This window comes from Oncorhynchus gorbuscha, unplaced genomic scaffold (genome assembly GCF_021184085.1).
Source record: "Oncorhynchus gorbuscha isolate QuinsamMale2020 ecotype Even-year unplaced genomic scaffold, OgorEven_v1.0 Un_scaffold_2752, whole genome shotgun sequence".
Classification (NCBI taxonomy): domain Eukaryota; kingdom Metazoa; phylum Chordata; class Actinopteri; order Salmoniformes; family Salmonidae; genus Oncorhynchus; species Oncorhynchus gorbuscha.
Genome location: NW_025747178.1, coordinates 35,456 through 49,344, shown reverse-complemented (window position 1 = coordinate 49,344; position 13,889 = coordinate 35,456). Strand labels below are relative to the sequence as shown.

At 42.7% G+C, this 13,889-nt stretch overlaps 1 protein-coding gene across 3 annotated transcripts; it reads left to right on the top strand.

Annotated features, from left to right (window-relative positions):
- Nucleotides 1–481: 481 nt before the first annotated feature.
- On the top strand, nucleotides 482–10,381 carry LOC124026537 (zinc finger protein 2 homolog). 3 transcript variants are annotated; one of them, XM_046339451.1, is made up of 4 exons: nucleotides 596–772; nucleotides 1,329–2,145; nucleotides 8,898–9,849; nucleotides 9,934–10,381. In XM_046339451.1, the coding sequence occupies exons 2-4, from the start codon at nucleotides 1,335–1,337 to the stop codon at nucleotides 10,139–10,141; spliced, it is 1,971 nt and encodes a 656-aa protein (XP_046195407.1). In that variant the 5' UTR covers nucleotides 596–772; nucleotides 1,329–1,334; the 3' UTR covers nucleotides 10,142–10,381. The 3 variants fall into 3 exon arrangements, with proteins under 3 accessions (XP_046195405.1, XP_046195407.1, XP_046195406.1); XM_046339449.1 differs by lacking the exon at nucleotides 596–772 and adding an exon at nucleotides 482–583 and having other exon boundaries at nucleotides 8,898–10,381; XM_046339450.1 differs by having other exon boundaries at nucleotides 598–772; nucleotides 8,898–10,381.
- Nucleotides 10,382–13,889: the final 3,508 nt, after the last annotated feature.

The window sequence follows — 13,889 nt, the reverse complement described above, 5'->3', positions numbered from 1 at the left end:
ACCTGTACAGTAGGTGTGGGTCCTTATTATCCACCTGTACAGTAGGTGTGGGTCCTTATTATCCACCTGTACAGTAGGTGTGGGTCCTTATTATCCACCTGTACAGTAGGTGTGGGTCCTTATTATCCACCTGTACAGTAGGTGTGGATCCTTATTATCCACCTGTACAGTAGGTGTGGGTCCTTATTATCCACCTGTACAGTAGGTGTGGGTCCTTATTATCCACCTGTACAGTAGGTGTGGGTCCTTATTATCCACCTGTACAGTAGGTGTGGGTCCTTATTATCCACCTGTACAGTAGGTGTGGGTCCTTATTATCCACCTGTACAGTAGGTGTGGGTCCTTATTATCCACCTGTACAGTAGGTGTGGATCCTTATTATCCACCTGTACAGTAGGTGTGGGTCCTTATTATCCACCTGTACAGTAGGTGTGGGTCCTTATTATCCACCTGTACAGTAGGTGGCGGAAAGCACATATAATTGTTGCGGACGCCATTAAACCAAAGAAGAAGAAGTCAATCCTCACCGAAGAAGTTACGCTAGATAGCTAGAACAACAAGAGCTGCCAATTCCAGTTTCAATGTAAGATCAATATTTCTAATATATTCTGTCATTTTTCCTTAGGTTAACATTAGTAGTGGGATTATTTGTCCACGTCCACCAGCTCGTGTGTAAACAATATCCATTTGAGCTAACGTTAGCTAGCTTGCTTACGAAGTTACCCATTGAAACGGCTAGCCAAGCTAACTAGCTTTCTGTCATACCGACAAAGTGAGTTTATCTTCAAGACTTTGTTGTGAATGATAACGTTATTTGTTATTAAGACAGACATGTTAACTATGTGATATGTGCATTGTCCATCTTTAAAATGGCATAAATCTATTGGCAACCCTTATCTAGTAAGTTAGCATGGCTAGTTAGCCAGCTTTAGATAACAAACTCAATTAAAGTAGCTAACCTTAATCATTAGCTAACTGTTCATTTAGAGATTACAAATGAAATTACATTTTGGTTCGCGATTGCGTCAAGCTCACTTCTTGCTGGAAAATGTCTATCTAGCTAGATCGTTTCATCCTAGTGAGAAAGGTGACATTTGAATTTGTCTGTTGGTTCAAGCTAAACCAACTAACTCGATACTGTCAACGTTAGCTGTACCTTTGCCACAGCAATGCCAGCTAGCAAAATGTATTAGTATGGATGGAATATGTCTTTGTATTAGTATGGATGGAATATGTTTTTGTTAGCTAAGCTGTTCCAGTATTTTGTGAAACTCACCCTGTTTTTGAAACTCCTCTTACATTTTGTTTGTGCCTCTTTTGAATCCTAGCCTTCCATGTCTGAACCCAAGTCCCCGGGTTCTTACTGTGGTGTTCCAGGACAGAGAAGCTCACAGTGGGGTCCAGAGATGGTCTTAGTGAAGCTGGAGGACTGTAGTCATCCACTGGAACTCAATGTGATAGTCAAAGAGGAGGAGAGGGAAGTCAAGGAAGAGGTAGAGATTAAAGAGGCGGAGGACATGGCCCTCAAAGAGGAGGCGGAGGACATGGCCCTCAAAGAGGAGGCGGAGGACATGGCCCTCAAAGAGGAGGCGGAGGACATGGCCCTCAAAGAGGAGGCGGAGGACATGGCCCTCAAAGAGGAGGCGGAGGACATGGCCCTCAAAGAGGAGGCGGAGGACATGGCCCTCAAAGAGGAGGCGGAGGACATGGCCCTCAAAGAGGAGGAGGCGGAGGACATGGCCCTCAAAGAGGAGGCGGAGGACATGGCCCTCAAAGAGGAGGCGGAGGACATGGCCCTCAAAGAGGAGGAGGCGGAGGACATGGCCCTCAAAGAGGAGGAGGCAGAGGACATGGCCCTCAAAGAGGACATGGCCCTCAAAGAGGACATGGCCCTCAAAGAGGACATGGCCCTCAAAGAGGAGGAGGCGGAGGACATGGCCCTCAAAGAGGAGGAGGCGGAGGACATGGCCCTCAAAGAGGAGGAGGCGGAGGACATGGCCCTCAAAGAGGAGGAGGCGGAGGACATGGCCCTCAAAGAGGAGGAGGCGGAGGACATGGCCCTCAAAGAGGAGGAGGAGGCAGCGGAGGAGGAGATGGTCACAGAAGTGGAGAACAGGGAAGAAGTAGATGGTAACACTGACCCAGGTAAGTTCAGTAGTTTAGTACGGAGAGCGGTTGGTGTATTGACAGCCACAGGAGATTCCAGAACTATTATTTACACCAATCTGAGTCTTTCCACCAATCTGGTGGCTCTTTCTGAAGAGTAACTTGGTTTCACCTCGTTTTAAAGGGGCAGTGCAGTTAAAAACGTGTTCCTGTTTGGAAAATAATTCCTGGAATTTCAGCCTGTTCAGGTGGGATGGAGTTTTTGGCCCAGATCATGACATCACAATCTGATCAGAATGACCAGTCATCTTTTATTTGCACTTGTATCCTCCTACTTTGAAGGGGTAAGCAGGGTAGGCTCTGTCCACCAATCAGGGCTGTGTGTGTAACTATATTTACATTTGTATCAACATGCCCACAAGATCAGACGGAGAATTTCAATGGCAAAAGGAGGCTCAGGGAAATAAATCATAAAATAATATATTTGAAGTTATTTTCATGAAATAAACACAGTGATTTATTAGACAGCCAGTGATGATTGAACCATTCTGCCATCAGACTGGACACCAATGCTCCTTATAGGACACATCACTGCACTTTGTACTACTCTGCAAACTGGTCATCTCTGTATACCTGTCGCATGATGCACTGGTTGATGCTTCTTTAGAAAACCCTCTTTTGCCTCTCTTCCCCCTATCTGAGATACCGACTGCAGCCCTCATCCTCCACATACAACACCCGTTCTGCTAGTCACACTCTGTTAAAGGTCCCCAAAGCACACTCCTCTTTTCAGTTCGCTGCAGGTAGCGACTGGAATGAGCTGCAAAACAAAAACTCAAACTGGACTGTTTTATCTCCATTTCTTCATTCAAACACTCAATCATGGACACTCTTACTGACAGTTGTGGCTGCATTGTGTGATGTATTGTTGTCTCTACCTTCTTGCCCTTTGTGCTGTTGTCTGTCCCCAATAATGTTTTTACCATGTTTTTTGCTGCTGCCTTGTTGTGTTGCTACCATGTTGTCATGTTGTGTTGCTACCATGTTGTCGTGTTGTGTTGCTACCATGTTGTCGTGTTGTGTTGCTACCATGTTGTCGTGTTGTGTTGCTACCATGTTGTCGTGTTGTGTTGCTACCATGTTGTCGTGTTGTGTTGCTACCATGTTTGTCGTGTTGTGTTGCTACCATGTTGTTGTCGTGTTGTGTTGCTACCATGTTGTACCATGTTGTTGTTGTGTTGTTGTCATGTTGTGTTTAGCTACCATGTTGTTGTCATGTTGTGTTGCTACCATGCTATGTTGTTGTCTTAGGTCTCTCTTTATGTGGTTTCTTGATGTGTGTTTTGTCCTATATTTTTTAAATCCCAGCCCCTTTCCCCGTAGGAGGCCTTTTGCTTTCTGGTAGCCCGTCATTGTAAATAAGAACTTGTTCATTTTTTAAAACGTTTTATTTCACCTTTATTTAACCAGGTAGGCTAGTTGAGAACAAGTTCTCATTTACAACTGCGACCTGGCCAAGATAAAGCATAGCAGTGTGAACAGACAGTAATGCAGAGTTACACATAGAGTAAACCAATAAACAAGTCAATAACACAGTAGAAAAAAATGATTAAAAAAAAAAAACTATTTTACTATGCACTAATTTGCATAGTTAAATAAAAACATTTAAAAAATGAAATATTTCATGGGCGCTTTAACATTCTGGGCCTGTTTTCAGCCGGCGATTAGAGGCCCAAGTGTCAAACACACTTTAGTTTGGAACTTCCTAATGTAAGAGCATGAGCGCTGGCATTTTCCAGCCCCAACACCAGGTTCAACTATGTATCTGTCTAACATCAGCTCACTTGTGCTGAGGTGGGAGGGGTGGCAATATTGGAGGCGTGTCCTGTCGCAGTAGGGGATTTTGCTATAGGACCGTTAAGGTGCCCCCGTCGAGAGGGATACAAGTCGTCTCACTCAAGTTCTTATGTCACCCGGCTAACAGGTGACTCACATGTCCGCCGGACTGGCCTGGTTATGTATCCTGCCCTTTTATTCTGAGATTAGCCTTGTGTGATGCCGTTAGGCTTGTTTTAGGATCCTAGATAATATCAATCAGACTTAGAGAACCTCTGGGTTTACTTTCCCTTTCCCCTTGTATGCTCTTATATCTAGACTCACACAAGCTTTACCTTAGTTACCATTTACAGTCTATGTCCGTCCACTAATACTACCTGAGTATTAATATAGAGGATACCTGTTGCTATAAAATGATTATTCTGTCCAAACCATCATATTGTCTTTAGTGTAGAAACTAGCCTTGTTCCCCTAGATTGGGAGTGTCAGAGGTGTTCTCTCCCGAGGGTTTTGGGTCTAGTTTCTACTTTTTATTCAATGTTTGCAGTTCACACAGTTGTACACATTATTACAGTTTCTTTCTGATCCTTAATCTATAACATCAAACATCATCAAAACACTTACTACTATTAATGCCTTAATTACCTTCTATATGTATTACAACAAGCTGTTAATTACCTTCTATATGTATTACAACAGGTGGTTAATTACCTTCTATATGTATTACAACAGGTGGTTAATTACCTTCTATATGTATTACAACAGGTGGTTAATTACCTTCTATATGTATTACAACAGGCTGTTAATTACCTTCTATATGTATTACAACAGGTGGTTAATTACCTTCTATATGTATTACAACAGGTGGTTAATTACCTTCTATATGTATTACAACAGGTGGTTAATTACCTTCTATATGTATTACAACAGGTGGTTAATTACCTTCTATATGTATTACAACAGGTGGTTAATTACCTTCTATATGTATTACAACAGGTGGTTAATTACCTTCTATATGTATTACAACAGGTGGTTAATTACCTTCTATATGTATTACAACAAGCAGTTAATTACCTTCTATATGTATTACAACAGGTGGTTAATTACCTTCTATAGGTATTATGGTTAATTACCTTCTATAGGTATTACAACAGGTGGTTAATTACCTATATGTATTACAACTATATGTTACAACAGGTGGTTAATTACCTTCTAAGGTATTACAACAGGTGGTTAATTACCTTCTATAGGTATTACAACAGGTGGTTAATTACCTTCTATAGGTATTACAACAGGTGGTTAATTATATGTATTACAACAGGTGGTTAATTACCTTCTATATGTATTACAACAGGTGGTTAATTACCTTCTATATGTATTACAACAGGTGGTTAATTACCTTCTATAGGTATTACAACAGGTGGTTAATTACCTTCTATAGGTATTACAACAGGTGGTTAATTACCTTCTATAGGTATTACAACAGGTGGTTAATTACCTTCTATAGGTATTACAACAGGTGGTTAATTACCTTATGTATTACAACAGGTGGTTAATTACCTTATGTATTACAACAGGTGGTTAATTACCTTCTATAGTATTACAACAGGTGGTTAATTACCTTACCTATATGTATTACAACAGGTGGTTAATTACAACAGGTGGTTAATTACCTATTAGGTGGTATATTACAACAGGTGGTTAATTACCTTCTATATGTATTACAACAGGTGGTTAATTACCTTAGCGTAGGTTGCCCTGGTTGGTCCCCAAAGAGTATGTTCTTCCACTCACAATTTCTCCAGAGGCTTATCCAATCACTCAGTGTCTGTTTCTCCTACTACAAGTTTGTACTATGATTTACTGAAGAGAACGGTTTGAGACAAATACAACTTATAACACCACGGACACTGTTTATCCACTCTGGTTAGGAGGTGGATGGATTCAGCACGAGGAGTGTGGAGGGTAGTTGTCTCAGTATGTCTCGTTCAGAAGTCAAGAGAGACACTTGTTCTAGAGTATGAAAGTCAGTTATGTATCCGTTTCTCCTACTAGAAGTTGCACTATGATTTACTGATCAGTGAAGAGAACGGTTCGAGATCAAGACCCAATACCACTGATGCTGTTTATCCACTCTGGTTAGGAGGTGGATGTATTCAGCACGAGGAGTGTGGAGGGTAGTTGTCTCAGTATGTCTCGTTTAGAAATCAGAAGTCAAGAGATACAATTTTTCTAGAGTATGAAAGTCAGATATGACCTTTTAGGTTGATGATAGTTGAAGTAACACAAGCTGTCTGTCGGTGATAAGTCAAGTAGCACTATCATGCCCTCTTAAGGAAGGCATTCTCCTTATATACTCTTTTCGGGACCAGGTTGGTTTTTAGCTCTGAGTCATATTCTAACCTTGTGGCGAGCTATTTCTGTAAAGGGTCAGTTTGACATGTTACTGTGAAACATTACTAATGACAGATGCATCCTCGTTCCCCAACTCCTGCATCAGTTTAACCCATTCAACTTCTATTGCTAGTCTCTTCCCTGTTCCGTCGATGACTCGCTCTCTCCCCCATCTGGGGCGGTGCCCGAATGCAAGGCATCTCCTCGGGCCAGCTCTCTCTCCCATCTGGGGGCGGTGCCCGAATGCAAGGCATCTCCTCGGACCAGCTCCCCCCCCCATCTGGGGGCGGTGCCCGAATGCAAGGCATCTCCTCGGGCCAGCTATCTCTCCCATCTGGGGGCGGTGTCCGAATGCAAGGCATCTCCTCGGGCCAGCTCTCTCTCCCATCTGGGGGCGGTGCCCGAATGCAAGGCATCTCCTCGGGCCAGCTATCCCCCCCCATCTGGGGGCGGTGCCCGAATGCAAGGCATCTCCTCGGGCCAGCTATCTCTCCCATCTGGGGGCGGTGTCCGAATGCAAGGCATCTCCTCGGGCCAGCTCTCTCCCATCTGGGGCGGTGCCCGAATGCAAGGCATCTCCTTGGGCCAGCTATCTCCCCATCTGGGGGCGGTGCCCGAATGCAAGGCATCTCCTCGGGCCAGCTATCTCCCCATCTGGGGGCGGTGTCCGAATGCAAGGCATCTCCTCGGGCCAGCTCTCTCTCCCATCTGGGGCGGTGCCCGAATGTGCAAGGCATCTCCTTGGGCCAGCTATCACCCCCATCTGGGGCGGTGCCCGAATGCAAGGCATCTCCTTGGGCCAGCTATCCCCCCATCTGGGGGCGGTGTCCGAATGCAAGGCATCTCCTTGGGCCAGCTATCCCCCATCTGGGGCGGTGCCCGAATGCAAGGCATCTCCTTGGGCCAGCTATCCCCCCCATCTGGGGCGGTGCCCGAATGCAAGGCATCTCCTTGGGCCAGCTATCCCCCATCTGGGGGCAGTGCCCGAATGCAAGGCATCTCCTCGGGCCAGCTCTCTCCCCTTCTGGGGCGGTGCCCGAATGCAAGGCATCTCCTCGGGCCAGCTCTCCGGCCACCACTCAAGAGGTGGAGCCGGTGGTGACGGTGTGTGCTGATCCAGAGAAGGAGGTGTCATCAGAGCCCCTTTCTGTGCTTCCGCATCAGTCCTTAAAAACACACAACACTGACAGTTTCATGCAGCTCTAAAAGGAACGTTTCAGACCCACAAACAGCAGGTCTCCTAGGTAACACAGTTGGTTTAGAGAGTGGAACCACAACCTATCCAGCCGTGTCCATGGTAGCGAGATGTTCATTTTGTGCCGGTGAGTCTGGTATTTACAAACATCCTACCCTACTCCTAAATCCTGGCTGGTTTAACAGCATCACATAGGTGTCTTTTCATCCTGGCCATTAGCCCTGTAGCCTAATAATAAAGGGGTTTTAAATGGTCTACTGAGAGTGCCTTGAAATATTAGCCTTAATGTTATTTCATTATTCACATACCAGCATACTTCATTTTCCTCGTTTTGAGTAAGATGTCCAGTCACAGTTCCAGTCACATGTCACAGTTCTTCCATGGCCTGCATACACACCAGACATGTCACTCATTGAACATGTCTGGGATGCTCTGGATCGATGTGTATGACAGCTTGTTCAAGTTCTCGCCAATATCCAGCGACTTCATACAGCCATTGAGGAGGAGTGGGACAACGTTCCACAGGCCACAATCGACATGCTAATCAACTCTATGCGAAGGAGATGTTGCTCTGCATGAGGCAAATGGTGGTCACACCAGATACTGACTGGTTTTCTGATCCACACTCCTACCTTTTCTTAAAGGTTTCTGTGACCAACCGATGCATATCTGTATTTCCAGTTGTGAAATGCAAAGATTAGTGTCACGCCCTGGTCGAAGTATTTTGTGTTTATCTTCATTTATTTGGTCAGGCCAGGGTGTGACATGGGTTTTTGTATGTGGTGTGTATGTAGTGGGATTGTAGCTTAGTGGGGTGTTCTAGGTAAGTCTATGGCAGTCTGAAGTGGTTCTCAATCAGAGGCAGGTGTTTATCGTTGTCTCTGATTGGGAACCATATTTAGGCAGCCATATTCTTTGGTTGTGTTGTGGGTGATTGTCCTTAGTGTCCTGATGTCCTTGTTCTGTGTTAGTTTACACAAAGTATAGGCTGTTTCGGTTTTCGTTACGTTTATTGTTTTGTAGTGTTTGTGTTTATTCGTGTCTACGTTGTTTATTAAACATGGATCGCAATCTACACGCTGCAGTTTGGTCCGACTCTCCTTCACCACATGAAAACCGTTACAATTAGGGCCTAATGAATGTTTTTCAGTCTATTGATTTCCTTTTATGAGTATAATTTTAGAAATGATTGCTTCTACCATTTATATTTTTGTTCAGTGTATTAAAGTAAGGTGCCTAATTGTCACCCAGTAAATAGTTTTATATTGATATCAAAACGGCTGCATTAGGCCTTTAAACAAGTCTTTCAAAAACCATTTCAATGCTGTTCCTGATTCTAACCCCATATCTGTCCATATTCCCACAGGAGAGATCTCCAACCCAGGTTCAGACAGTGAGCCCAGTTCCACAGCATCAGGAAACCATAAACAACACAGACGGAAGAACTCAAGACAGAAACATCACTGCATGGACTGCTTCACTAGTTTCTATGATCCAGAGGAGTTGAGAAGGCACACTTGTAGGCCCCACCCCTGCTCAGATTGCAGAGGCAGCTTTATTTGTCCAATTCACCTCAAATCAAAACAGACTCAAAAAAGGATTATGACATACCCGTGTGGTCAATGTGAGAAGATATGTGAAACACCAAGCAAACTCAAGACGCACCAGATAACTCACACAGGAGAGAAGCCATACCACTGCACTGTTTGCGGAAAGGGTTGCAGTCATTCGGATCAACTAAAGACACACCAGAGAACTCACACAGGAGAGAAGCCTTATCATTGCTCCCAATGTGGAAAGAGTTTCAGTCAGTTATCTACTCTGAGAAAACACCACCTAACTCACACAGGAGAGAAGCCTTACCTCTGCTCTCATTGTGGGAAGAGTTTCCGTCAGTTAGCCAACCTAAATGCACACCATTTAATTCACACAGGAGAGAAGCCATACCACTGCTCTCAGTGTGGGAAGGATTTCAGACATCCAAGAGACTTAAAGTCACACCAGAGAACTCACACAGGAGAGAAGCCTTACCACTGCTCCCAATGTGGAGCGAGTTTCAGTCAGTTGTCAACTCTGAAAAAACACCAGCTAACTCACACAGGAGAGAAGCCTTACCTCTGCTCTCAATGTGGGAAGAGTTTCAGCAGGTTATGTGAAATGAAGGCACACCAGATAACTCACACAGGTGAGAAGCCATACCACTGCTCTCAATGTGGGGATAGCTTCACCAGTTTATATTTCCAAAAGAAACACCAGCTGATTCACACAGGAAAAAAGTCATTTCACTGCTCCCAGTGTGGGAACAGTTTTAGTCAATCATCAACTCTGAAGACGCACCAGATAACTCACACAGGAGAGAAGGCCTTCCACTGCCGTCAGTGTGGGAAGAGTTTCAGTCATTTATCAACTCTGAAGACTCATCAGATAACTCACACTGGAGATAAGCCTCACGTCTGCTCTCAGTGTGGGAAGAGTTTCAGTCTGGTAGGAAACCTTAAGCGACACCAGCTATCCCACACAGTAGAGAAGCCTTTCTGTTGCTCTCATTGTGGGAAGGGTTTCAGTCAATCATCAGCTTTAAAGAAACACCAGAGAACTCACACAGGATGAAAGCTGAAGACACCAGTTTGCTCACATAGGGGATAAGCCTTAACTCTACTATCAATGTGGGGGTAGTTTCACCAGTTTATATTTCCCCCAAAAAACACTAGCTGTGGAAAGGTTCTGTAATGAATAAAATGTTCTGTGTGCATCTTATCTTTGGTGTCCTAAACTGGTACGTGTGCATCTAAGTTTGACTGTGACCTCTCCAGCTTGCTGACAATAAAGGGTGATTCATTTTAATATTGACTTTGAGTGTCCCAGTGTAAGAATTTCCACAACAATTCAGTCAGTCATCAAATTTGAAGACCTACCTTTTCACTGGCACAGGTGAGAAGCCTCTGCTCTGTGTGAGGTAAAAGGTTCAGTTGCCTAGGAGACCTAAAGAAACACCAGCTACATTTACATTTACATTTAAGTCATTTAGCAGACGCTCTTATCCAGAGCGACTTACAAATTGGTGCATTCACCTAACTCGCACTGGAGAGAATCCTTATGTTCTGAAGTTTGACTATTGTTTATTGAAATAAAGTGGGAAAATAACTGTTATTTGAACATATTTCAGGAATCAGTCAAAAGGACTGCAGAGAAAAGGCAGTTTTACAGAAAGTGTATTTATTTGATTGGTGATTAGGGGACATGGTTTGTCATGGTCAGTATTTCCACTAAACAGCTGTCTGTTTGGGAATGCAATACTTCAATACCTGCAGACCTTCAACAGAGAACATCCAAATGATTTCCTAGAGGACGCTGCCACAATGGACTATTCAGTGAAGTTGTATTTCGTGGTAGAATCCAGAGTTAATATCTTCTGGTTGGATTTCTATAATCACTCTTTTTTTCTTTCTTTTCAAATTTCCAAAAATATTTTATTTAGTCACAAAAAAATATATGCAACATAAATGAAAGAAAATAAGCAAAATGTAATAAACTCAGTCTCCTGTCTCACTTTATTATGGAGGGTTGAAGGTGTGAAGGAAATTGTATCGTGTGAAGAGATTAGCCTTAAATGTTCATCTTGTCTTTGGTGTCTGTGCATGGTAAAGATAAGAGATTAGCCTTAAATGTCCATCTTGTCTTTGGTGTCTTAAATGTCCATCTTGTCTTTGGTGTCTGTGCATGGTAAAGATAAGAGATTAGCCTTAAATGTCCATCTTGTCTTTGGTGTCTGTGCATGGTAAAGATAAGAGATTAGCCTTAAATGTCCATCTTGTCTTTGGTGTCTGTGCATGGTAAAGATAAGAGATTAGCCTTAAATGTCCATCTTGTCTTTGGTGTCTGTGCATGGTAAAGATAAGAGATTAGCCTTGAAAATGTCCATCTTGTCTTTGGTGTCTGTGCATGGTAAAGATATGGGGAGAGGGGGGGGGGTCATGACCCCCTCTTTAGGACCATACGCCAGAACGCCCTGAATATGTTCTTTAAGATAGGAGACTCCAATGAATCATGTTTATGTAGGTTTACATAGCAGTATATACGGCTTTATGTAAGGAAGGCCCTTTGAGAGCTTCACACTGGTTCTTATGCATCGAAGTTTGACTGTGAACTCTCCAGCTCTCCTACCATTTGTCCCATCTCTAATTGGACCTACTTCACAGTAGTAAATAGAATAGTAGTAAACAGATTTCAAGTATTTAGCTCTATATAGCTCCGACCCGAAGTTAAACTGTAAGAGGTCCTTCTGTAGCTCAGTTGGTAGAGCATGGGGCTTGTAACGCCAGGGTATTGGTTTCGATCCCCGGGACCACCCATACGTAGAATGTATGCACACATGACTGTAAGTCGATTTGGATAAAAGCGTCTGCTAAATGGCATTTATATAAAAACAGAGACTTGACCTTTTCCATTGACGTTTGTAGCCTACGTCTGAATACTGTAATGTCAAATTTATCAAGTAGACAATATTTCATTTATAAACATAATACATATCATAAACATTGCAGAATCATTTTCTCACCTTTTCTGGCCATGAGTTCATATTCCCGAAGTGGCCATACACCAAATTACCATACACATCTCATTTAATTGTTCCTATTAGATAGACTATTATCATTTCTAGTTTTTGCTCTATGCATGTGCAGCTGTTCGGCCATGGAAACCCATTTCCTGACGCTCCCGACGAACAGTTATGTTGCTGAAGTTGCTTCCAGAGGCAGTATGGAACTCGGTAGGTGAGTGTTACAACGTAGCACAGACCATTTTTATGCACTACATGCTTCAGCAATCGGCAGTTCCCCTCTGTGAGGTTGTGTGGTCTACCACTTTGTGGATGAGCTGTTGTTGCTCCTAGACATTTCCACTTCACAATAACAGCACTTACAGATGACCGGGGCAGCTCTAGCAGGGCAGAAATTTGACCAACAGACTTGTTGGAAAGGTGGCATCCAATGACTGTGTCACGTTGAAAGTCACTGAGCTCTTCTGTAAGGACCATTCTACTGCCAATGTTTGTCTATAAAGATTGTATGGCTGTGTGCTCGATTTTATACACCTTTCAGCAACGGGTGTGGCTGAAATGGCTATATCCACTCATTTTAATGGGTGTCCACATACTTTTGTATATATAGTGTATGTCCTTGTCCTCTCCTTGGTTGATTTAGAGGAAATATTAAAGAAAAATGTTAAAGAAATAATTGAAGTCAGGAATAAACATAAACATTGTAAGTCACATAAATAGACACCAAAACCACTCAATCATCCTAACATAATACATGTAATGGTTACACCAAAACCACTCAATCATCCTAACATAATACATGTAATGGTTACACCAAAACCACTCAATCATCCTAACATAATACATGTAATGGTTACACCAAAACCACTCAATCATCCTAACATAATACATGTAATGGTCTTATTTAGCAAATAAGTGTTTAATTTAAATCGGTGTTTAATAATTTCAACATCCGTGATCATATGAAATTTGTTTGTCTTTTTCAGTTCCTCTTAAGGATCTGCCCTTTTTTTCAATTTTCACCTAAAATGACAGTCTCAAATGTTAACTGCCTGTAATTCAGGTCCTGAAGCAACGATATGTATATTCTTGATACCATTTGAAAGGAAACACTGAAGTTTGTGAAAATGTGAAATGAATGTAGGAGAATATAACACGTTAGATCTGGTAAAAGACATTAAAAAAGAAAAAAAACATGCGTTTTTTTGTATTTTCTTTGTAGCATCATCTTTGAAATGCAAGAGAAAGGCCATAATGTATTATTCCATCCCAGGCGCAATTACAATTTTGGCCACTAGATGGCAGCAGTGTATGTGCAAAGCTTTAGACTGATCCAATGAAATATTGCATTTCTGTTCAAACTTTTGTATCAAGACTGCCCAAATGTGCCTAATTGGTTTATTGATAACTTTACAAGTTCATAACTGTGCACTCTCCTCAAACAATAGCATGGTATTATTTCACTGTAACAGCTACTGTAAATTGGACAGTGCAATTAGATTAACAAGAATTTAAGCTTTCTGCCAATATCAGATATGTCTTTGTCTTGGGAAATTTTATTGCTACTGACAACCTCATGCTAATCACATTAGCCTACGCTAGCTCAACAGTCCCGCGGTGGACCCACCAATCCTGTAGCGGTTTCAGGTAAATAAAAATGAATGAACTAATACATTTAGTCATTAACACCACATTCTGTCCTTACCATCACAGTCCATTATGTGGTGGCAATGACGTGTGGTGAGAATTACATTTTTGCAGTATTTGGTCATAAATAGCAGGGATTCTAGCATGCTAACT